Source organism: Cryptomeria japonica, chromosome 5 (assembly GCF_030272615.1).
Source record: "Cryptomeria japonica chromosome 5, Sugi_1.0, whole genome shotgun sequence".
In the NCBI taxonomy this organism is placed as follows: domain Eukaryota; kingdom Viridiplantae; phylum Streptophyta; class Pinopsida; order Cupressales; family Cupressaceae; genus Cryptomeria; species Cryptomeria japonica.
In genome coordinates this window covers 582,669,685-582,696,662 of record NC_081409.1, presented here as the reverse complement: position 1 = coordinate 582,696,662, position 26,978 = coordinate 582,669,685, and the positions used below count along the sequence as shown (strand labels likewise).

At 36.2% G+C, this 26,978-nt stretch overlaps 1 protein-coding gene and 1 non-coding gene across 2 annotated transcripts in view; one reads left to right on the top strand and one right to left on the bottom strand.

Moving 5' to 3' along the window:
* Positions 1-26,978, top strand: part of LOC131036785 (uncharacterized) — a 112,689-nt gene that overhangs the window by 51,943 nt on the left and 33,768 nt on the right. Inside the window, exon 2 of the mRNA XM_057968773.2 lies at positions 8,398-9,324. Coding sequence (XP_057824756.2) covers positions 8,425-9,324 — 900 coding nt within the window. The 5' untranslated portion in view covers positions 8,398-8,424. The remainder of the gene's footprint in view (positions 1-8,397; positions 9,325-26,978) is intronic.
* TRNAT-AGU (transfer RNA threonine (anticodon AGU)) lies at positions 5,481-5,551 on the bottom strand. The gene has a single exon. It is a non-coding gene; the product is annotated as a tRNA-Thr (tRNA).

Here is a 26,978-nt window from a genome sequence, read left to right as displayed (position 1 = left end):
GACCAAAATTTCCCAATTGCATGTTTAGCTGCATCATGTACCTCCTTGTTCCAACCCATGCTCTCAAGCGACGGTTGGGCACTAGGAGTAGCGTGAGGCTCAACATATGAATCCATCCTAGATTTACGAACTCTAAGACCAATGCTAATACTCCCACTACGACTAGCACTGGCATTGGGACGATATGGAGGCATGGAGGAAGCCTCTCCAACACAACCAATGCTAGCCAACTCCTCTTTGTGCCTCTTCTTCATTTCTTTTTGCGCTTCAAATGTTTCTAGTTGCACTTGGCACTCACAAATAGCCTTAGGAGGTGCTTCGGTGCAAGGCTTAACATCATGGCCATGTATGTTGGCAAGGTGGTATTTCAATCTATTTATGCCTCCATGAAAAACTATTTTGCAATATTTACATTTTGCCTCTCCCTTTTTTGCTTGGGAAAATATTCAGTATGTTTCCAAGTTGGATCTCTTTTACCTGGGGTTGTTCTAGGAGTAGACATTGTTAAAAATATGGTTTTCAAAAGTTAAAGGTTGCTGGAATAAGACGCAATTACAAAAAATTAAACATTTGTGCATTGTCATTTGTAAACTAATACAAAAAAAACCAATGTAATAGAGATGTTTTGAAAAAAAAACAATGTACATTGTAGGGTTTGCTCTTTCTTTGAAAGGAAATGAATAGAAATGTTTTTAAAAAAACAATGTAATTTTTGCTTAGAAAACACCAAAAAAACCCAAAAAATTCAATCTTACCTCATAGAACATAGTTAATGCAACCTCTTTCCAATCCTAGTTGATGCGCCAAATGTGAGTATTATTAAAATAATATTATATCTATTCTATAATGGTCATCCGAGTTGTCGATCATTTAGCTTTTTAGTTCGTTTAGTGCTTAAAGTTCAACTATTGCTTCTTTTATTAGAACACATGGTTAGCTTTTTAATTTTTAGCATTTTAGCTTTTTTTAAGTGTTTTAGTTTTTAGCTTTGTGTTGAAGCTTTAGTTTAACAATTTGTTCTTTTTAGAACACCGTCTTGTAATTCCTTTATATACATTGTATATTCTTAATCAATTCATTCAATTATTTTTCATGGTATTAGAGCATGGATAATTTTTTTTGAATAATCTATAATTCTAAAAATTTTCGAAGTGGAATTTTCTAGTGAGATTTTTTCAAAAGTTTTTTTTTTCCATTGGAACACTTGTTTTTTGAAAATTTTGTGGGTCTGGTTCAAGTCGCGAGCTAGGGTTTTTGAAAAATTTGTGGATTTCAGAGTTTTTAGTGTAGACTTTTTGCAGGGTTTTGGTTTTCGGGTGTGCGTTTCTCCCGATTTCTTTGCAGATTTACGACCGCAATTTTCGCGGGCTTTGTGTGAAGATTTTGCGTGGGAAAATCGCGACGGATTTCGTGATTTATTTGCCCTTCGCTCGCGTTTTTCCATGATTCCTGTTTTGGGTCTTCTGTGGCTTGTCTATCTGCTAGGGTTTTTCACTTCTGCGATTTTCCGATGGTGGCAGGACAATTTCCGATGGCATCGGGGATTATTCTTTTCACTTTTGTTTTGTAGACTTTTTTTGGGCGCTGCAATTTACGTGATTTTTGCATTTTTTGCCGGATTTTCACGTTATTTTTACGCCTTTTTTTGTGTGGAGTTTGAGCCACGACTTTAAGAAATGTGATTTTAAAAAAATATTGTGTTTTTTTTGTTTTTGGGTTTAAAAGAAATAAAAAATCATAGTTTTTTTTTGATGTTATTTATTGACAGATAATTCTCTAACTTCAAAAAAAAAAAATCATAGTTTTTTCTATAGATATTCACTTTGAGATCTGTGCCAGCAAATTTTTATTTGCTGATTATTTTTTTGCACCCTAGGATTTGCAGAAAAGTTTTTGGGTCTTCAACAAATCTTGAACTTTCACGCATTGGGATTCGTGCTTCAAATTATGTTCTAGGGTTTCTTAGTGAGCAGATATTTGTGTTGGCTTTTTTTGTTTTAATTTTTTTAAAAATCAGATTCTTCTATCTTGATTTCGTGCCTTCACAAGGTTGACCACCTTGATCCTCGGTTTCCGTGATGGCGTCTTTGACCAACATCATGTTGGAATACAGTTAGAAGTTCAACGACGGCAACTACAACACCTAGAAACAACACATGCTGACCATTTTTGAGTATCGTTGCCTTGATCGGATTGTTTTTGGCAAGGCTACTCATCTCGTAGCAACAGGTACAAACCAGGATAAAATTGATGAGTGAAATCGAGAGGCTGTCATGCTTATCAAATTATCTGTCATCGGTGATCAACTCCCTCAGGTGCCTTGAGGTAAAACAGCTAAAGAGATTTGGGATCCCTTGAAGGGTCTTCATGAGACATCCGACAAGAGTCGAGCTTTCTTTTTGAAGAATATGCTGTTTTCTATCATGATGGATGAGAAGACATCTATCTAGGCACATCTTACAAAGAACAAGGACATCCGTGACCAGTTGGAGGCTATTGGACGAACCATGGAGGAAGAAGATATAGTAGTGATCATGTTGAAAAGCCTACTTCGATCCTGCAAGCATTTCATTGATACGCTCAATATCTCTTCTACTAGTGTTGATCTGAAGTTTCCTAATCTCTGCAACAAGCTTCTCCAGCAGGATTGATGGAAGCAACAGTTTGGAAGTAGCGCTAGTTTGACCACAACAGTCTTCAAAGAAGAAGAGTGTACATTGTAACTACTGTCACCAGTTTGGCCATATGAAGAAAGAATGCAGGAAATTGTTGGCATCTGTACAATCTAATCAAGAAGGGTCTCAGGAGCAGGAGTAGGCTCATGTTGCAGAACAACGGTTTGAAGAGGAGTCAACCTTCTATGCTTTTTGATAAGCAAATTTTATCATCAGATGGGTTTTTTGGTTTTTTTTTTGACTTAAAAATTCTGGGAGGGTTTTCACGATTTTTTCTTGAAAAATTGTTTAAGGGTTTTCACGATTTTTTCTTCAAAAATTGATTGTGGGTTTTTACAATTTTTTCCTCAAAAATTGTTTGTAGGTTTTCACGATTTTTTCCTCAAAAATTGTTTGTGGGTTTTCACGTTTTTTTCCTAAAAAATTGTCTTGGTTTTTTTGATTTTGTCCTCAAAAATCATTTGTAATTTGGAATGTTCGCGTGGGATTTGGGTTTTTCAATTTTCACCTCAAAAATTGTGAATTTTCTTTTGGATGGTTCTTGTTTTCAAGGTTTGACAGTTTTTTCCTCAAAAATCGTGGTTTGTCGTAGTTTGTTTTGGGTTGCACCTGAAGTTGTTGGTGCAAACATCTTCAACCGTGGTATCTTGCAGTCTATTTTGGAGTTGTTGGAGCAAACAATGCTCAGTACTCTTTTGCAAAAGTTTTTATGGTTTTTGCTAAAATCATGTTTGTTGCTCTTTTGGAGGGTTTGCAGATTTTTCCTCAAAATAGTGGTCTTAGGTTTTTTGATTTTTTGCTTTTATATTTCATGTGTGATAGTTCTATAATTCATGTGTGAGGATTACATCAAATTGGATAGCTACTGGTACTCTTGGTCTTTAACATTTTGCAGATCTTGGGAGGGTCTTTGTAGCAGCAATGTGTTCTTTGCATTGCTTTTGTGGTCTTCTGTAGGGTATTGAGTATGATGACCATTAGGGAGGGTATTAAAATAATTTTATATCTATTCTATAATGGTCATCTTAGTTGTCGACTCATTTAGCTTTTTAGTTCGTTTAGTGCTTTAAGTTCAACTATTGCTTCTTTTATTAGAATGCATAGTTAGCTTTTTAATTTTTAGCATTTTAGCTTCGTGTTGACGCTTCGTTCTTTTTAGAACACTGTCTTGTAATTCCTCTATATACGTTGTATATTTGTAATTAATTCATTCAATTATTTTTTAAGTATTACGCTGCCGCAATGCGATTTGTTGAAGAAATTTTGGTCTTCCTCTTTGCTGTTTTCCCTACTATGCACTCTTGTTTTTCCTCACAACTCACTCTTCTCCTCATACTTTTCCAATTCAATGAAATGAGTTCACTTTTAGGGTTAAGGAGGCAATTTAAGTAAAAAAAAGCAAGTTAAAACAACTTTTTAAATTTTTTTTTTAGTGTTTTTTTGACTGCTTGATGCTGGACGAGTCCACGCATCGGGACTCGTTGGGTCTGGGGCGAGTCCGCGAGTTCTTGTACTCGCTCAAGACTCGGATGAGTCCAAGTTCGGCCCCTTGGGATTCGCCCGGGGTCACCCGTGCATTTATCTTCATTATCAATCTTAACATCAACTAAAACTAATTGACTCAAAATTGAAATAAATGAATTATAATGCTCAACAATTGAGTCATTTTACTTCATTTTTAGAGAAATGATTTTCTTTTCAAAGATGTCTTTTTCACTAGACTCTTGGCTTGGTAGATTTCACTTAAACATTTCCATAAGAAATAAACAGTGGGCTCTTTAGCTACATTTAATAAAATTGAATCTGGAAGACAAAGTTGGATTGTACCATGTGCTTTCTTGTCTATTTTGTCCCACTCATCTTGATCTATTTTATTGTGTTCCTTTACTTTTGTTGCAACCAACAATTGATCCCTCTTTTTAAGAATGTAATGTCCCCTACTTGGTTTTGGCCTGTTCTAATCTTTTTTAAAACTATTTCATTACACTTATGCTGAAAATTAGATTGAATAGGAGACAAATCTATCTTGGGAATTATCCTACTGGCCGGACGTAGACTGCCCCTCTTGGAAACAACTCAATACCCAACTTCTTAAACACTGACAGTAGTAACAAGAAATATATATATTCTTCTTTCTGTTTATTATTTTATGAGCCTTTTCTGATTTACAATCTAATATTGTTATTTGTCTGATTACGACACTATGTATGTACATGTATATGTATATAACCTTATTGATATTACATCTGCTATCCTTATTCTGATTCATTATAAATCATTTACACATATTTTAATTACTAGTTATATGAATTATTAGACATTACTGCAGAGAAGCTTCTAAAAGAGATTATAATAATTATAATTATTACTTAATTTCTATATTTATAATCATTATATTAATATCTATATTTGTATTATTATTAAATTCTGCATCTGATCATTATCGGGCTTCAAATCTTGAGTACATCACTGTGCATACCACCAAGGAAAGGGACACTGCTTTAACAAAAATTCTAATTTGAGCTGTTTGGTTTTCTTCCCTTTATGTACGAATGTTTTTAGAATAGGAATCTGTCAGTCAGATAACATTCTGCTGATCGTTGATATTATAAACTAGACTTCTTTCCGTTCCTTTTCCCTGATTTCCTGAGAGTGTGACTGATTCCCATTACATTGCTTGCAAGATTGATGTGACACATCCTTTAGTTTTTAAACAGCCAGACCCTTCTCAACCGTGTCTCTTCATACATAATGATTTATTTCTTTCTAATCACACCCCTATGATCATTTGTAATTGTTGAGACATGGACCAGCTAGGACTCGAACCTAGGACCTTCCAACACTACTGGAGTGCTCTACCACTGAGCTACTGGCCCCTCTTGGACCAGTCCATCGTCGGTCCGGGTGTGGCTTATTTCCAACATCAACACCCCCCCTTAAGCCGCACCTCTCGTGTGCTTGGGGCTCCTAGCCTGGACCTGGCTCTGATACCATGTTGAGACATGGACCAGCTAAGACTCGAACCTAGGACCTTCCATGCGCTGCTGGAGTGCTCTACCACTGTGCTACTGGCCCCTCTTGGACCAGTCCATCGTCGGTCCGGGTGTGGCTTATTTCCAACACCAACAGTAATCAAAGTTGTTTTGCTTAAACTAACCATTAGTTTTGAATGACTAATCAATGAAATGGTTCGTGACTGATCGAACTGGATGATTAATCTGCCAATGGATTAATTGATGCGTTTGGATTTGTTAATGAAGGGTATGTTCATCAACTGCTAATCCTTCCTTCCCCGTGAGGTCAATATGCTTTATCGATTACCTTCAGATATGATAAGTCTCCTTCCCACGATAATAACTGATGGCCATATATGATGGTCTTCTGTTAATATGGTCAGGGGTATGCAGTGATGATACTTTCAATTAGCTTATTACCGCGATAACAGATAATGGATGTTGGATAGGAAATGATCTTCAAACATGATCAATATGGATATATATATGATCGATGTGGCATTGGTATTTGAGTGTTGTTACATGCTCTGCTTTAATTGATGATAGGGATGGAATATGTTACTCATCGTCTCCATTGTTTTGCCAATAGGGGTTTGCCTACAAGACCTTCATGAGCGTGTGCCATTAGTATTATGTAAACTATGTTTATAATAATTTATTATATTATGTTTATAATATAATATAAATTTATTATTAGTTGAATATTTAAATATAAATATTAGTTAAATAATAATATTTAATAAATAAATTTCAAATATTTTGTTTGGGACATGACAAAGAAGCTCCTCTATTTTTAGCTTCCACAAGTCATAATTGGTACCATTGAAATTTTTAATATCCAATTAGGATGTAGATGCAGCCATGGTTATCACCCACACAAGTTTGTAAAATAAATCAATAAAACTCCCATTGCAGCACATTAAACTTTCACATTTCCATCCAAGAAGCAAAGTTAGAGCACAAGGGAGGATAGTAGAGATTACAATCATAGAGTTATTACATTCCAGTTACGATACTTGAGTTATTGGCAATTAGATGTAAAGTCCTTTGCATGTTTCTTGAGAATTGTGTGATTGTATGTAGCTATGTTGGACTTCTCACTAAATTGGGTGCAAATGTGGGTATTCTTAAAGGTCTTTGAGAAGGGAGTAAACTTGTACAAACTGTGTTTGATAGTAGATTATTATGCTAGATGTTTTTCTCACATTGGGTTTCTCTAGGCTAAATCTCAAGTTATCTTGTACTTGTCCTGTTTTCATTTACTTGTTTATGCTTTATTTCTACAAGTCACCAATAACTAAGACACAAGTGGTTATGGATAATATGAATATTTTGTACTCTATTGAGGTGAGCTTTCTATGTTTTCAAATATTGCATAAAACTAGAGAGCAAAGAATTATTGAGTAAAAGATTCATAGTGGTGATTCTTCCAAGGGCTCTCCATTGAGTTAATAGATCAGTTATATTACCACTGAAGTTTCTCACCCATTGGATTCACCCATTGTATCCATGCATGTAGATATTTAGGAATGCTGCCATCTACTGAAACAATATTTGGCTCTAAGGAAGTGAAATTGATGGTTAGGCAGAACTTCAACTGGCTGGAGTAATGAAACGTGATTTAATGGGATTTAAGTGTATAAAGTTTATGTGACAGGATCAAGTGTGCAATGCATCTGGAGCAGTGGTGCACACTTGACCTAAAGGGTTTTATGACAGTTGCATGGTCTTTGTATTTGGAAATCTATGTCCTTATTGTTCTTTCCTTTAATAATGGTAGTGTTTGGATTATGTTTTGGTGAATGCAGAAGTCTACTTCTGTTAGATGTTTTTGGTTTTAAATACATGCTTTTACTCTTACATATGACCAATTTCGTTGATTTAATATCAATGCTTAGGAATGAATTCTTTGTAAATTCATAGATTTGTAGTACATATAGTTAAGTTATACAATGGATTTGCATTGTATACCATGTTTTCTCATATTCATTTTTTAGGCCTTTTTAACATTTATAACTTGTTAAATTTTTAGTCACTATTTTTTTTTGGATCGATTGTGGGTCAATGAAACTTGTATGTATATTTGTCATCGTCACAGAGTAATATGAATTTATCTCTATCTCCTGTGTTTGTCCATGTATTGTAGAATCCCATCAAATCTCTAACAAAGAATTTTCCGAATCTCTAATTTTCAAAATCTCTTGTAAAATGTCAATCATCGGCCAAAAGTGCAAATTAGTCTGGAGAACTTGAGTATGCTTACTCTGTGTATTCATTTTGTGTTAAAATGTGGTGAAATAGTTGGTTACATTTGTAGAAGTGTGGAAATGGTCCTTTTACAGTTATTATTATAGCTAGGTTGTGACCTTGATTTGATACCCCTTGAATGTTGGCTTGCTGTGTCAATGCGTAACATCATTTTTGGATTTATTTATTAAATAACCTTGATGACTTGTTATTGCTAATCAAGGTTTCTTCTCTTTTTTTCCTTTTTGAGATTGATTGGACATGAGTTTGGTTGTTTATTTTATCATTGAAAGACAGGATGTCTTTGTTAAGGTGTTTGCTTACATCCATAATTGCCAATCAAGGTTACTTCTCTCTTCTGTCTTTTGGAAATTGCTTAGCCATGATTGTGGTTGTTTCTTGTGATCATCAAAAGAAAGGATTTTTTGTTAATTTTTTTTTGTTTTACATCCATTTGCCAGGTATTGGAAAAGCATTTGATTAATGCAATGGACCAAAGTAATGGAAATGATGCACCTTCTCTTCCAAGATGGGAAAGTTTTCTGATTAATGGCCATGAGTTTGGTGGGGATTTCCCTTCTGGACCTTACAACAGAATGATTGCAAAATTATACGGAACAGGCGGTGAGTCCTCTGAAACCATCAATAAATATAGAATGGACAACCAACAACCCACTATGGGCCCAACAAGTGGCCAATCGTTATACCCTTTTCATGAGAGTGTTCAGAAAAAGTCACTGAATAGACTGTTGTCTGTGAGTGTCCAACCTAGACAGGAAGATATGGCTGTGAACACTCATTCAGCATCTCAGCTTCTTTGCAGCCCCAACAAAAAGATACATGAGGATGTGTTTAGCAGGTTTGGCCTAAGTGGAGCCCAGTTAGCAACTGGAGAAAAACAGGATGAACCTACTAAAAGTAGCCAGTCTAAGGACCTTGTGTTTAGCAGGTTTCGCTTAAGTGGAGCCCAGTTACCAAATGGATTAGAACAGGATGAACCTACTAAAAGTGGCCTGGCTAAGGACCTTTTGTTTAGCAGGTTTGGCTTAAGTGGAGCCCAGTTACCAAATGGAGAAAAACAGGGTGAACCTTCAAATTTAGTTTCAGTAGATGGCCAGTCTAAGGAACATGATGAAAAATTGAAAGTGGATGGTGTACCTCCAGGGGTTATATTCATGTGCAACAGAAAAACTAGGCAGACTTGCTTTCAATTTAGTTTGTTTGGCCTGCCTGGTTCACAGATAAAATTAGTAAGGCGTATCGTGCCAGGAACTAAGCTGTTCCTGTTTGTGTTGGATTCACGAGAGTTGCAAGGCATTTTTGAGGCAACTTCAAATGGCGGTTTTAATCTAGATGCAATGGCTTTTGTTGGGGCATTTCCTTCTCAGGTAAATAAATTCAGCCAACATAACTCTTTAAAGCTATTCCATGCACAAATTAGTTATTGTTTATCAGACAGTTAATATTATTAAATTGTCATGTTGTGTTAGATTGCACATATGCAAGAATTTTATGTTTTTTTCTGGAAACACAAAACAAATATGACAGTATCATAATTGCTGGCTATTGTTTGCTTTAAAATAATAGGAGTGGGGATCTATAGGGCCCCAGAGACAGAAACAAGCAACATTACAGAATAACATAAGAAACAAACAAAAAGTCCATATGAACAATCAATGTAGGGGCACAGGAGGCCAAAAGTAACTGCATGACAAAATAGTGTGCCAACAAAGAGTAAGAAATAACCAAACAAAATACCAACAGACAACAACTCCGATAAGTTCTGAAACACCTCAGTGCCCAACACCAGTATCATTCTTAACCTCGTTTCCCTGTCAAACATTCAGTTGTTTCAACCTGAACCATCACAATCACCAACTTAGGATTAATCTGACCATCCCCTGTAGGCTGCCGTAACCCTCAAATTTAATTCCATGATAATTTCTGAGCTTTTGATGCCCTCTGCAGATGATCATTGACAACCCTTGTTGTGAGAAACCAACAAGAAGTAGAACTTGACAACAAAACACAAGTCCTGGCAGAAAGTAGTCGAAGTTTTAATGTTCGTATTTACATCACATAGATCATGTTTAATTGCTACTAATTTAGTCTTGTCCAAATTTGTACCTGCTGAGATTTTGGAGAAGGAAAAGTTCGAGCCACCTTGTCACTTCCTTTGAAGGAACCACTCGAGCAAGCTTATCACAGAAGTCTGTAATAATGGTTGCACGTGAATGCAGGGAACCATTATTTGTAGTATCTTCTTCTCCTAACACACTCTCAATCAGATTTAGAAGAATCAAATTTTTACTATGAAAAATCTTATTCAATTGGTGGTCAGAAATCTGCCACACCGGAATGAATTCTTGCAACAACTAGGCATCTTGTGATGAGCCACTAAAGCTAAAGAAATCACGACACAACGGGGGACACACACACACCTGACTTAGAGCCCCACTGTTTGACAAACAATCAATCTCAAATCAGAAGCCACCATGAAACCCGACAAATTAGCTCCTGCAAGAAGAGCAAAGATGTTCCATAACTAACAAACATCACACATGTCAAACTAAATTGCTATTATATCATCATCAAAGCATATACTGGGACACAAGCCAAATAAAGTGTTTGTTACCTTTGGGAAAACCAATCAAAAGTAGTATGAATGGTGTCAAATAATGAATATGATGGCAGATTCTCATGTTGAATGATATATTCCAAACTATCCTGCTCTACCTCCTTAGAACTAACGAGGGATGTCAAAATTATTACAGAGGGAAATGGCTTCTATTAAAAGCCTACAAAGTTTCCAGTTCGGACTATAGGCTTTTTGCAAGCCTTTGATTACAGTTGACAAATCCCTGTCAACCACCAACTTTCTACAACCTTTAGCCTTGGACAAACCAAGCCCTGCAATCACTGCCTCCCCATTCTTCTTCATTTTTGGTTTTCTGAACCCAAATTGCTGGCCTCCTTTTAAAGAACTTCTTGAAGAGTCATCAAAGTTCATCTTCTAAAATCCTTTAGGAGGAGATCGCCATTTTACTTTTGTACATTTTAAATTCTTGTCTAATATCCCAGGAATGGGAAATTCCTGTCAAATGTTATCTTGGATTCTAAAAACTAAAGTACAGTTAATTGTGAATTTATTCAATCTCTTGAAACATTGAAAATATAAATAGGCAAGCCTTGTTGCTAATTCTTTAATATTGAAATGAGTGGGTTTGGGAGAAAGATTTGAAGTATGCATTGGCTTAGTTCTCATATTTCATATGATTTTAGATTTCTTGTCTGAATATATAACATATTTTTCAGATGTATTTGTAATCTCCGTGTAATTTCTCCTTCCATAGCTGGTACCATCATGGGTTTTTCTTCATCTAGTACATTTCCATGCTCTATTGTTACTTCCTTTCAAGTATGGGAACCTAGACAAGGTTTTGATCGAAGGACAGAAAAATAAAGAGGAATCGATGGATGAATTGTTTGATTTCATTATGTAGACTATGTTGAGACTAAAAAAGGACTCTGCATTTGATGAGGAATTGCTTTGCATAACCTTGAATGGAGTTCAAGATAAGATCACGTCTGAGTGACTGGATCCAGAGTTATCATGGGTTATCATTTGAGGAGGTTGGATTATGGTGGGCAGAGATCCACGAGGGGGAGGGAAGTGAACGACAATAACTTGATGACGAAGGATGAGACTGATGTATGAGCATCCGGGTCCTCAGGCCATCCTGCATCACCCTCCAAAAAAATCAGTTTCATTTTCAATTTTGATGTGTATTTTGGTCTTTTTGGCATCTCTCAATATCAGAAAGCCTCTAATTTGATTAGAATTAAAAAAATGGAGTTTTCATCCGAACACAGATTGAATGCTTCGCAGGCTATTTTTACAAAACCAGTTTTAATGCTTTTACAATGATATAAATATATTATGTCTAAAGTAGCAAGTTTTCGTGGCTAGATTCTTCACAGATTGGGAGAATTTAATTTTCTTTGTTCCTGCCAGCCGATTTAAAGAAACAATCAATTTTGAAGTTTCTTGTTTGCTAGAGAAACTTTCTTTTGTGGGAAACTTCATGAGATCATTCGACATACTCAGGTCAGTTTTCCGGCGAAGATTTACTTTCAGGAAGAAGTTAAGCAAAATTCAATTTTAAGACAGTTTCTGGCATAAATGGCCTGTATTATCAAATTCAATTTTACTTTCTCTGCTCATGTTTCATGCCAAGTGTCTATCTGCATATGATGATGTGTTTCTGGTGTCTATTCTATTGACCTATGCATGATGAAACTATAGTTTGAGTGGGTGTTGAAGATGAATTAAATGTGGTGCCTACCATTGAATGATATTGCAGAGTTTTAATGGAGGATAATGCAGATTTTTTGAAGTGAATTGAAATGCCATATGCTAGTCAGAGATTCCATTTGTTGCCACCTGATTATCGTTATCATTTGCTGACTTAGAAAAAGGAAGATTATATTCCACATTAGACAGTTGGAAAGAGGGAATGTAATGCCTTATTGCAAGAAATTTTAGTGCCAGATTTGGGGCGCCTTAAAAAGGTAATAATTGCCGTTTTAAAAAAAAAACATATAACAATCTTAGTGCCTAGTTTTGGGCAGATATATCAGGGAAGATAAAAGGGAGTGCCAAGCTGAAGATTGAGGGGACAGGAAGTAACTGTTGAAACAGTAGCTAGCTCGGATACCTATTGTATGCACTTGTATTATCCTCTATTTAAATATGTCATTGGGCTAGACCCAAAATATAACGTGGAAGTCATCTTAAATTGGGCTAGACCCAAATGTAGCATGATAAATAAATTCAATGTGTCATTGGGCTCGGCCCAAAATGTAACGTGCTAAGGGAAATTAAACAACTATTGGGCTGAACCCAATATCCAACGTGGGAATATACAATAATAATTTATTATTATTTGCAAGCCGGCCTGAGGTTGATTAGCGCCTAAGGTTGGTATAGAATGCTCCAAGATGAAGTCATTTGGAGATACAACACAATTCATATTTCTTCTATCTGCTCTGCTAGCAGCGATTCTCTCTAATGCGAACTTGTGCAAGGCGATTATGCAAGGTTGAAGATAGCGAAGTTGTCAAAGTATCTTGTGCAAATCAGATCCAGACTTCTGCTGCTCCGCTTTATCATCTGCTGTTAAAGGGCTGCATTCAACACTGATTTCTTGAACTGAAATCTGAGATAATTCTTGTAAACTATCTACATTTGAGATAATACATAACACATTTAAAGGCTGGGTTTCTCACCTCCTGGAGGGAGGTTTTCCCAGGGTATTGGTGTCTTGTGTCTTGTGTTTTATTGCTGTTACTGTTCTTGTGTCTTGTGTTTTATTGCTGTTACTATTTATTCACAGTCTGATTATAATCAAATTGGATACATTAACATCTGATTGCTTAAAATTAACAGTAACACCATATGCTGGAGAAAGGAGATTCAGATAATTGCTGTAGCGTCGTGTTTCTGAGAAGATTTTTGCAGATATTAAAGTGAAATTTTTCATTAAAATTTGAGAGAGAAAAGAGATGCCATAAGTTGGAAAAAATGCAAATTTTAAGAGAGAAAAAAATGCCAGGTTACATGTGAGTTCTGTGGCACTAAGCTTAGAATAAGATGGCAAAAAAATTGCAGATTTAAGAGGAGCTTTCCAACCCTATTTAGCGGGGGAAATAGATGAGAGTGTGGTGCTCTGTTTATGTGTGGAGTTGCAGATTTTATTAACAGTTTTTCTTCAATTTTTGATACCAGTAAGAGGGATCGCCAAAGGTAGGAATTGTTTGGTGAAGTGAAACTCATTTGCTAGATAGAGAAGCTTTGTGTGGTGCATAAGAGAGAAGGTTTCAAAAGAAGGGAAGAGAAGCCAAGCAGGCTAAGGAAGAAGTGTTTATTAGAGTCTTGTTTTTATGAAAGTAAAGGTGTATTGGAGATTTTGAATTTCAATAAAATTACTATGAATTTGTGTTGCATCTTATGCTTTACATTGTGCTAAATGATTAATTAGCTGCATGATCAGGTGGTTTGATAAGACCCCTTGAATATGAATTGCTGCCATTGGTCAAATATAATTGTTCCTGCCATGTTGCACAAGAGTTTGAGTGATGTTTGTTGAAATAATCCATGGGGTTGTTTTGGTCTGTACTTAAGTGTGTTGTTAATTTGATGCTGGTTAGTGAAGATTCTAAAATAAAGGAGAAAGGCTGCATAGCATGGGCACCATAGCTGTAGATTCTTATGCATTCGATGGTGGGAGTGCTTATGAGCCATTTCAGTTGGAGGTTTGTGGTGAACAAATGATAGATCTATATGATCAGCAACAATAGGGTAAAATGGAGTAAATATTATCTTGCCACACCTCATGCTTAGTCTTCATAGGCTTTGTAGACACCTAAAAATGATTATGCATTTTCGTCATGTCATTCCTAACTTTTTTCATCTATCCTTTATTAATTAAATAAATTTAATTATTTAATCAAGCTAATTTTCCTCTAATAATTAAATAATTTTTTATTATTTAATTATTTCATTAACCTTTTCTATCCACAATTAATTAATATTTTATTTAATTAATTTTACCGGTTTAATCCAACATTAATTAAATAATTTTTACTCTTATAATTAACCAATTTAAAAAAATTATTTAATTAGCTAATAGTTCCCAAAGTTATGGATGATTTTCGGGATTATGTTTCAAGCTGCAAATTGGTTGACATCATTCCCAAAAATGGGAAATTTACTTGGACAAACAGAAGATTAAACCTCTCTAAGATATTCGAGAGACTCGACAGGTTCTTAGTTGGCGAATGGTGGATGAAGGGCAATTTCTTAATGGAGACAAACATTATCCCTCAGACTGGATCGGATCATTTTCCTATTACCCTCTCAATTGATCATGATAACCCTTGTCAAAAGAACTACTTCAAGTTCTTAAGCATGTGGTGGCGTGACCCAAATTTCAAGGACAATCTTAGGGAGTGGTGGTTAGAAGGGGATATCTTCTCTGGTTCCCCAAGCTTCCGGTTCACAAAACGAATCCATTTTCTGAAAAACAAACTTAAAGCCTGGAACAGATTCTCCTTTAGGAACATCTTTGTGGAAAAGAATAAGATTGAGATGGAAATGGAGGCCATTAGCAATCGGATTATGACAATAGGCATGACAAACAATGATTATGAGTCTGAGAAACTCTTAAGAGAGCAATATTTGGAGATTCTCAAAAGGTAAGAAATATATTGGAAAGATAAATCAAGGGAATTATGGATTGCTGATGGGGACCTGAACACCAAATTTTTTCATGCCTCCTCCAATGCCAGAAGAATTAACAACAAAATTTGCTCCATCAAGGATGACAATGGCAATTTAAAACTTTGGTGAAAGATATTATTTCACTGATCTTTTGGGAAATGGCAACTGGATAACAATTCCACATATCCCTTAATTGCCGAGGTCATTGAAACACTCATCACCAATGAAGACTGTGAAATGCTGCAAGCCCCGTACACTTCGGAGGAAATAAAATGTGCTACTTTTTCCCTACATCGTCATAAAGCGCTTGGACCTGATGGTATTACTACCGAGTTCTTTCAAAATTGCTGGGATTTCGTGGGTCAAGATATTTGGTCGGTGGTTGATGAGTTTAGAAAAAAACAGAGATTTGTCAAAGAAATCAATCACACTTTGATATCCTTGATTCCCAAGAAGCAAGACTATGACACAATGAAGGACTATTGTCCTATCTCACTATGCAACACAATCTACAAAATTATATCCAAAGCCATGGCAGAGCGACTCAAAAAATTGCTACCCAAGTTAATATCAGAGAATCAAAATGGCTTCACCCCCGACAGGGAGATTGCCAACAACATCATTTTGGTGTCTGAAGTCATCCATTCAATCTGCAAAGAGAAACAGAAAGGTATGATCATTAAACTCGATGTTGCTAAAGCTTATGATCGGGTGGTCTGGAACTTTTTAATAGGTGTTTTGGAAAGATTGGGTTTCCCTAAAAAATGGATCGAAAGCATTAAATTTTGTATTTCTACTGTTAATTATTCCCTTATTGTCAATGGAAATGTATGTGGTTTCTTTGGTGCCACTAATGGCCTGCGCCAAGGAGATCCTTTATCTCCTGCCCTATTTGTGTTAATGGCATAAGTCCTAGGGAAATTGATTCAAAAAAGACATACAGATAACATGTGGAAAGGGATTAAAGTGCATAATCAATTGAATGCCATCACCCACTCCCAATTTGCTGATGACACCGTGATCTTTGGGGAAGCTTCATTGGCTGAAGCCAAGAACATTATGAGTACGCTGAAGATCTATTCTGAGCAATCTGGGCAGCTGATGAATAATCACAAATCGCAGTTATTTTTCTTCAACACCAACAAAGAGACACAACTAAGAATTGCAAGCCTTTTTGGAATTACTGTTTCAGAACTCCCAATTAAGTATCTTGGGGTCCGAATTGATAAAGGTGGCAAGCAACCACAGATTTGGGATGACGTGATAAAATCTTGTACGGCTAAATTAGAACTTTGGAAGAATAGATGGTTAACACAGGCAGGCAGATTGACCATGATCAAATCAGTTCTCTTGGCCATACCTATCTACAGTATGTCTTGTTTCAAAGAGCCTTCTGCTGCTAGAAAGAGTATGGACAATTTACTAAGAAAATTCGTATGGGAAGGAGCCAAAGATACAAAGAAGATAACACTAATTAATTGGGACACTATGTGTCTATTGAAAGAAGAGGGAGGTGCAGGATTAAGAAAAATGGAACTACAAAATATTGCGTTGGGAGCTAAATTAACTTGGAAAATGTACTTAGAACTGCAGAAACTTTGGTGCAAAATATTTAGGAAAAAATACTTGGATTCTGAGATCCCAAACAGAATCCTCACAGTGGCAAACTTAGAAAGAGGATCTGCCACCTGGAACTTTCTATGGGATTGCAGATTTATAATAACAGACCATATTTCATGGCATATTGGCAATGGTAGATCTGCAAAATTCTGGTGGGACTCATGGGATGTTGCACCCGCATTATCAGAGATAATTAGTGACAATGATTGGATAAATCTTGTTGAATCCACTTATGGAATGTTTGTCGAGGACTACTTCAAGCAGATTAGGGACAGGGATGAGAAGAGAGTGTGGAAACAGGTAAACATTGGCAATCCGATACTATGTGACAGATTGTGGGAAGTACTAAAAAGTAGGAGTATCCTGGTGTCAAATTAGGATATGAGGTGCAAAGACAAAGAGGCATGTGATTGGATTGGCCATATAAGTTATGCTGGAGCAACAAGCTTCTTCCTAAAGCAGGGGCCTTTCTCTGGATAGCACTACATAATAGGATCCTCACAGGGGATAGACTAAAAATGAATGGTATCTCAGGACCCAATATGTGTGTCATGTGCAAAGCGGACGAAGAAACTGCCAATCATTTACTCTTCAATTGTCCTCTGGCAGAGGCTTGTTGGAATTGGTTTTTTGATAAAACCAATCTTAAGACTGTCAGGAGCAAGTTACTCAAGGACTTCCTTATTTCATGGCCTAGTACCCTCTCATCCAGATGGAGTGATCTCTGGTTAGTCGGACCTTCAATGATTGTTTGGCACATTTGGAAAGAAAGGAATAGGAGGATCTTCAAAGAGGCTCTGCTTCCGGTTAATAAAATAATTGATAATATCAAAAGTGCAGTAGAAGAATTGATAAATGGGAAAACTGCTAAGAGAAAAATCAGAAACTATAATGATTGGGACCGTAGGATGGAAAAGTTTTGGCTCCTCAAAGACCCCAGACCCGTACTCACATCCACCAAGGAAAAAATTGATAGGAAAAATATTAGATGGAAGGCCCCACCAATGGATTGGATGAAACTTAACTTTGACAGAGCAAGTAAAGGGAGCTTTGGTGCCATTATAAGAAATAATATTGGCGACCCTATCTATGGGGTGTATGGTGGATTAGGACTTGCCACTAACAATGAGGCAGAGATCAAAGCTTTAGAGGCTGGATTGAATCTATGTGTGCAGATTGGTATCTTGAGAGTAATCATTGAGGGAGACTCTCAAATCATTATAAATGGCATCATTAAGTCGAATTTCCAATGCTGGAAGCTAAGAAAATGGCTCCTGCGCATAAATTATCTCTTGGAAAAGATTGGCACTTTTGAAATTAATCATGTATACTGCGAAGGGAATCAAACGACAGGTTATCTTGCAAACTTGGGAGTTGTGAACATAGACGACATGATCACCTTTGATCGGCATTCTGCGAGTGAAGATATAATCAATCAAATCAAGCAGGATTCTTCACGCGAAGGTATCAGATAACAATTGTACGGTAGAGGTATGAATACTCGAGCTAAGGGTATAGGTGGCACCAGATAAGGCTTCGGCCCTGGTTCGTAGTACCGTGGCAGGATGAAATTGTCATTCCAATCCTAATATTGGCGAAAATATGGAATGGTGTAAATTCCAATACTTCTGTATTGGCAGCATAAACGCATCATTATCTCTGAATATATTCGACAACTTTCTTAAAGACAATGTGTGACTGAAATATGCGAAGGAAAAATCTAGACATATCCGGCTTTATAAAAGGTCTTCATCCCTCATTCTAAGTTGTTTGAGCCAAAAGCAAGAAGGTAATGGCACATTTTGGAGATATTAGTTGTTTCAACTGCGATAAAAATCTAGGAGCCCAGCTCCGAGACTTGTTTGTTACCAAGGATTATGTGTATGATGCTATACAAGGGTTGGTGGGCATTACTCTGAACTTTGACAGGCATTGGTGTGATGCCTTCATTTATGAGGCAGTTATTCTACCATTGGTGGACATTATCGACTCAAGGGAGCGGTCGGTTGAGCTGTTAAATGACTTTGTCAGGTCATTTAATGGAAACTCAGTTGCCAATGCGATTCTCAGCCTTGAAGAAGAGGTGATGGAAAGTATTCTAAAAACATATTTCCAGCCCGAATACTATTTGCCCTCGGATTCCGGTGAGGAAACAGACGACTTGAGTGAGAAATTGAGCTTAGACTCAGAGGACAGTGAAAGACGCAGGGCCAGGGAATGGAGGATCGAGAAGGCAGAGAAAAAGGAGCGAATGAAGATATTTGGGGAGAACACCTGGGAGGTATTTCGGTGCGCAGCTCTAAATGGAAACATGGCCCCATTCAGGAGATTAACAAACTCTGAGGAATGGTGGTTCTCAGACAACTCCACCAGGACCGTCATTAGTCTGGGTGAATATGCGGCCCTCATTTTCCAGGCAATTCAAGGGGGTGATTAATGTTCTTTCATTTGCGTCAAAGTCCAATATGGACATGGTTTTACCTGCTCTTAGGTTTCTAGGTTATCATTGTCTCGTAATAGATGTATACGACCTTTGCTACTGTTATTTCTGCCTACCCGCTACTGGTGCTGTCTTTCCATAGGAAGGTTCTAAAGCATTCAGCCTATGTTCATACACCCGTATTTTGTAACTATGCGGGTGGCATATCTGTTTGTATATATTTTTAAAAAAGCTTAATAGAGGCCGCTATCCCCACTCTTGATAGCACTTATCCAAAAAAAATAAATAAAAAATAGTTCCCTCTCAAATTAAATAAATTCAAATAATTTATTTAATTTTTCCATATGAAAAATTTAATATTTTATTTGTTTCTTCTATGCATTTACACCTTACCTTACCCGTATATATCATCAATCCATGTGCATTATAGGTCTCACCCTCTTTTAATTTTTCTTAATCATTGATCTTGTCATTTAATCTCCACCATTGATGAAATTTAATGTAAAGCATATAAATAAGACCTTCACTCATTCATTTCTCCCTAGAGCTCGCATTATTATCAAGAGCACTCCTAGCATTTTTGAGCACCTACACTATAGTCAAATTATCAAGCATCTATCAAGCATTATCAATCAAGAGCTAGCAACTACCAAGCGTTTATCAAGCATCTATTTTAAATTATCATATCATTGTGCAATCATGGTTATGCCATTTTGAAGAGCAACCCACATATTAAAGCATTCAAGCAAATCTGAAATAACAATGGAGTTCTTATAGGGTCTTTGTGTTGGTATTCTTGTTTATCATTTAACTTGAGCACATATCTTAGGCTTCATTTCGTGATTGTGTCGATTGTGAGTTTGGATCTTGCATTGCATTTGTTTCCTTATTGTGATTCATATTTTCATACATTCACAGGCTTCAAACTTATTGTGTTTGTTGTGACTTTAATGCTGGTATTCATAGTTAGATGAAGAGCTTAGTTTGTTGCTATCTCTGCCTAAGGATCTTGAGTTATTTTGCCTTGATTTGTAGTTTGTGGTGGCGCCGATCTCTAAAATGTTCTCCTCCAAGTTGTTGTGATGATTGGTTGATTGATTATACCTTGATGCAGATTTATCTTTAATGGAATTTGTCTTGTGTGCATAGTTTAGTTAGCCTTTAATCTATAATTATAAGAGGCACTTTCCATTCTCCATTACTACTTTGCAATCTACAAATTCCACTAATTTGGCCGCAGGACTCTGAAATTGTCCATTTTGGATGTGCTGCTGAAAAGAAATAAGTTTCCAATAAAAAATGAAAGAGATTGTGAAAGTGGAGGCTGATAATCTCTGGCAAAGATGCAAATTCACCTTCAGATTGACATTTGCAATTCAAAATTAATGTGCAGCAGAAGAGTGAGGTGGAATATGCTCTATTTCATGTATCATATTAAGATTTGTGTTCTCAAACATGTCAAAATAAGTGGGTGAGCATCAAAGTTGAAGCCCATATAGAATGAAGGGTATTGTGCATACAAAACAGAGGATATGTTCTTTTCTTACAATTGTGAAATGAGCCTCAAAAGACAAATTTGCCAAGTATAAACTAACTAGAGGATGGAGGCATAGGAGGCTGGAGGGCATTTAGCGTCCTCTCGTTAGTTACTAACATCTGGGCTGCTCTTGAGCTTTGGTGGCATTTTGTTTTCTATTGTGATGTGTGCTTCTATTTTTTATGTTTCTAATAATTGGAAATCTCACATCATGTGGGTAAATGTAACTCCAATATTCCACTCTAGTGGAAGTCACAATTTCTTATGTTGTTGGAGATTGAGTAGCATGATCAACAGCAGTGGCTATTTCTATTCATGAGTGTGCTATTTTCTTACGTAACCTCCTAGTGTAAAATATTGTAATGAACAAAAGCACTAGTGTAATGCAGTTCATATATCTTGAAAAGGTTAGTGGTAATCTAGAAAATCATATGAAGTGGTTAGATGAGTGTGTTCCTTTTCATGCCACAAGAGTTGGGCATATTGCAGTTGAAAGTGTTAAAGTTTGAAAAGATGAGAAGGTGGACATCATTGATGCTGTTAATAGTTGCATAGGAGAGCAGCTGTCTACAAAGATCCTTTGATTGTTAGACTTTTTAGAAGTGTGGTCGATCGATGATGAGTTCATTGGTATTGAAAGCCGGACAAGTTCTCCTATGTAGGTTATCATGTGCAACAAGATCTAGATAGCAATATGTAGACTTAAAAGTATGCGTAGGCACACGGTTCTGTTTCCATTTCATGTGATGAACTTTATCCCCATGTTTGCACTAGGGGTGTGTTGGGAATTAGTCCTCACATGGTTGTGTAGGCTAGCATTGTTAGTATGCTTAAATAAATAAAGTTATGGTAATGTAAAATTGTTGAGAAACAACTCAATATTAAATTATAGTTAGCAACTCATACATTCAAGGAGTTGTTATGGGAATTACCTTATAATATAGGAGATTCAATGCCTATAAATTTGCATGTGTATTGTCGAAGAAACATGAATTAGAAATTATATCGTGTATAATTTTTTTTGTCTGATTTCTAAGACTGCCCATAATTCTTATTAAAATCCTCGAGCCACTTTGTGCTCCAACAAAAGTTGAGAGCCACACTCCCCTATGACTCTCGAGTACCTTCATCCTAGGTTCATCATGACTTAACACAAAAGATTGTGGCACAAAAAACAAGACACAAAAATTGACATACAAAAATTTTGAACATGATTTTAATTCAATGCTTAAGAAAATTCAATCCTTGAAATCTCCCATCCTTAAACATTCAAATTCAATTGCAAAATTCAAATTTTTCTAATTTTTTCAAAACATAAAAACCAGAAATTTAATGCAAACTCCATTAATGGAGGTCAAATTTTCTTAAATTTAAAATCTCAAAATTTCCAAAAATGAAAAGTGCCCTTTTGGTTTTTGGAGACATCGAAAATTAGTATCTTTTCATTCATCATTCTTCATTATTTCTCCTTGATTAATTGGATAATTATTTATTTTTTAATTAATTTTCTAATTTTACCTTTCTTCTAACATTAATTAAATGATTCTTATTATTTAATTAATACTTTCTGCCAATTAATAATTTTCTTTATTTAATTAATTTAACATCTTTCATGTTCCTCTATCTCTTATAATTAAAGAGTATTTAATTAGTTAATAATTTAATTCTTCTTCTATAGTTTATTAGTTATTTTATTAATTCAATTATTTCCCTCTACTTTTCCACATTTATTTAATAATTTTGAATTATTTAATATAATTACTAATTACCATTTTCTTCTAGATAATTAAATAAAGTTAATTATTTGTTTAATTATTTTCATATGCATTATTTAAATAATTCTTGACATTTTTTAATTAAAAATCTATTCTCAAATCTTTCCTCAAATTCGAAAATAGAAACAAATATTTATATTTGTTTTATTAATTTTTAAAAAATGACGACTTTATCAACTTGCTTTCTTCCCAATTTCGAAAATGGAAACAAATATCTTTATTTGTTTTTATTGATTTTCAAAATTAATCACTCTGGCAACTTATCTCCTTTTCTTAATTTCAAAATAGAAAATAAGGTGTGCACATTTAAAAATCAGAAACTTTACATTTTTCTTCTTTGGTGAAAATTGCTATATTCAATATCTCTCATCTTCATCTCCTCTAACCTTATCTTGGCCATTCATCTTTTTGGGATGAATTAAATCCTACCCATTGATCAGTCATGGATCCTTTATTTTAACCCATCTCTTTTCTCATTTCGGTTAATCACATCTTTGATATCTTCTTGTCATTATTGTACTTGAGCTTTGAATTCACTTTGCGTGCACATAATAAATATTTGAGTTCATTTGAAGAAGATTAAGAAGGATAATGGAGGCTTCCTAGATTCAAATTATTCCTATTTTCTATTCGACAATTTTTGATGTGAACAACACCTATTTCAAGTGATAAAATTCAAATTTCAATCATTTAAAAAAATGGGCATGGTGAGGGCACAAAATTGCATTTTTTAGAAAATTTTAAATAAATTTAAACTACTCTAAATTCCTTCTTATTTGAAACTTAAGGGTAAGTATAGTGCTCTCTTAAAGGTAAGGATGGCATCTAAAGAGCAAATGAATTGAAGAAACCCCCTCAAGCAATCGAGCACCCCCTCATGATTCATTTCCTAACCCATCCAAGCTTTTATGATTCAAATTCGATGCAAATCCACTAAGAGTCCTTTTATGTTTTTGTGAGAGGGGTTTTGGAGAGAATTTTTCTTTAATATCATGAATAATACAAAAGACTTTCTATTTTTCTTTCAACCCCTTCGCCTTTTTTTGTACCTTTTTCCATTTTATTTATTTTCTTCTAATCATTTTCCATTCTTTTTCAAAATTACATTTGAGCACAATAATTCACTGTGATCGGTGGGATCAACCTGTTTAGCTTGAACTTGATCTCCGGTTGCCTTGGGAATCTCGGGAGTTTGTCCTCCTTCCTTTGCTTTGATCTCCTCTTGTCTCTTCTTCTCCTGCTCTTCTTTCTCCTCTTTTTCCGCTTTCTCCTTCTTCGCTTTCTCTTTCTCCACTTTCTCACTAGGTGATTCTTGAATATCTAGTGCAGTATCCTCCGGTTTAGTGCCTTCAGTATCTAATGCATCCACATCGATAGGATCATTTTGCTCAGCTGCTCTTTCTCCTTGATTATTGAAGGCTTCATCTGGTTTTGATTTTGATAGGTCAATCACTTGCTTAGCCTGTAGATTTGCTTCGGATACCTTTTTCATTTGGACAACTTCTTGAGCCCGTAGATGAGTGTTCTTTTCTACTTCAAAGATTTTACCTCCAAGTAACTGAAGTCTTCTCCTTCTCATGAAAAAGTTGCCTTTGTACCGATCAAGAATCTCAAATAATTGAGAATTGGAAGCATCTGGAAAATATTGAGCAAAAATTTGCTCCCTAATTGCTTGCTCCTTTTCAATGGCAATGCGCCATTTATTGTCCAAAGAATCATACAAAGAATTAGAAACTATAAGTTTAATATCGATTGGAGACCGATCATTATCACATAAACACTTAATGAGTTCTTGCTCTACCTCCTGCTTTTCAGTATCGTTAAAATCATCAAAATAATCTTTTAGATCATCAAGAACTTTCCTTCTAATATTCTTTATAGTCCTTTGACAATGTGTCATAGGCTTGTAAGAAGCAATGTCTATATTTACCAGTGTAGGGGTTATAGGTACATTACCGGTTAGCTTGGTCTTCTTACCCAATTGCCTCATCTTCTTCATTTCATCTTCCGATTTAGTGTCTTCTGAATCCTGTGCTCCGTTCTTGGTTTTCCTCTTCCTCTCAAATACCTTTGGCGGAATAGCCTCCGGTTTCTTCTTGGCTGGTGACCTCTTGGTCACTTTTGGACTGGCAACAAATGTAACCGATGCCGATGCCGATGCCGATGGCACAACTTTCTTCTTCTGCTTCGGTACTTTAGTAGGATTAACCCTCTCAGAGTAGGTACCGGTCCTCTTCTTCTTTGGATCAAGCAGTGAAGCAAGTAGGGTAGAGGCATACCCAATGAGTATATCGTTCACCATTTCATAGCCCATAGGCTCAACTTTCTCTTTTCTTGGCTCAACCACTTCCATTATGCAATGATCCACTTTGATCGTGAAATAAATATCATCTTCATACTTCTTAACCAGGTCACCTGATAGCCTTGTTCTCTGGTTCATCTTCAATCTGAACTCATCAAAATACTTGTTCAGAATCTCCGGATAAGTAGATCTTGTCGGGTGATCGGGTATAGAGTATTCTATGCCAGCAAGATAAATTATGTTCCTACAGCTGCGGTGCATGCCGCTTATCGAATGATCAAGGAAGATGCAGAGTACGACTTGTGTACTTGCATGCAAAAACAACTCATGGAAAATTTGAAATCCATCAAAGAGGACAAGGCACTAAGGCTCAAGCTCAATCAACTACTTGTCGGGTTGTTTTTCTACTTTCAAGGGTATTTTCCGGGAGTTGGTGATGTTCAATGGTCAAGTGACCTACCGGTTTGGGTTCCGGTTCATAAGAGGTTCTTGGAACACTCCTTTTGATCTCGGTGCATAACCTCCAGGGTTGTTCATAACCGATCTGCACTCAAAAGATCTATGCCCGAACTTGTTGCATGCATAACAATGACCATTAAATCTACCAGTTCTAGCCTTGTGGTCATACACATTGTTTTGCATGTAAGGGAAATTATTATAAGTCTTGCTCCTACATACATTGGCAGTATGTCCTTCCTTATGACAGTTAAATCATACAGGTTTGAACTTTCACTTACCTTTGCTTTTGTTGCTGTTCTTAGGTACCGGTTGCTCTTTTGGTGCATCAATCTTGGTTCCAAAGGATTCACCTTCCTCATATGCAGAGAAACCAAGTCCAGTGATATCCCTTGATGGCTTCATTGATTCCAGCTGTTGGTCCAATTTTGCAGAGCTCAGGTTGAACTTTGCAAGTATCTCCTTCATCTCAGCAAGTTCTTTGGAAAGAGCTTCATTGGTCTTCATTAGGGTTTCATTCTGAGAAATGGTTGCATTGAGTTCTGCTTGCATTTCTTCTTTCTCTTCCTTACCCTCTTGCAGATAAGCGGTAATGGTACCAATTTCTTGATTCAACTTAAAGATCTCGTGCTCCTTGTCCTTCACTAGATCTTCGACTTTTCTTCAGTTTTCTAGTTCTTGACTCATCCTAATGGTCAGTGCTTCCAGCTCCCTCCTCAGGTTAGTTTTGGACTCATTCAGTTTCTCGACTTCTTCGACTAGGGCATCCATGTCTGCTTCATCAGAAGAGCTTTTTTCAGTAATTTCCAGCATTTGCTCAGCAAGTTCTCTTCTTTTGGCCAAAGAGGCTTTATACTTGACCTTAAGTTCATCATAGGCTCTCTCAGATTCAGCCAGACGGTGAGTGAGTTCCCTCATGCTGTATTCCCCCATATCTCCTTTCAAGCGGTTAGACTTAAAGAAAGGTTGGCTCTGATACCAATTGATGAATACTAAGAGGGGGGGGGTGAATTAGTATACCCAAAAACCTTACCAAACACTTAAGCAATTTTACTGCAGACCGGTATAGCCCTTTAAACAACAAACCGGTTAATACACAAACAAGCCAAATAGAAAATAAAGCATTCACCTACAATAACATAATCACCATAACACAAGATATTTTGACGTGGAAATTCAAATGGGAAAAACCACGGTGAGTAAAACCCACAAGTCTACTATCTGCAGAATAGCAACCAGACCGGTTAAGGTTAGACTGGTTAAGGCCTTATAATGTTCTTCACCAGAACAGATCCTGTTAGGAATCTTGATCTTTGTTAGGAGATAAGTCCTGTTAAAGACTACCTGTTAAAGGATTTTAGATCCACAAATGTGAACCACCTTGTTAGAGGATTTAGAACAGGCTTAACTGAGCCTACCCGGTTAAGGGTTTCTGACTTGTCGAAGAGATTAGTAAACAACAAGTAAGTGATCTACAAAGTAGCACAAAATGTTTAGTTAGATCCTTGACTGCTCTCTGTATTAGCATTGCAACATTACTTCAGTCTTCTGTCCTTCGTATGATCAATCTCTATCGCAAGATACCTCTTTTTCTTGCAAAGACCTAATCTTACACACCCAAAACCCTAGA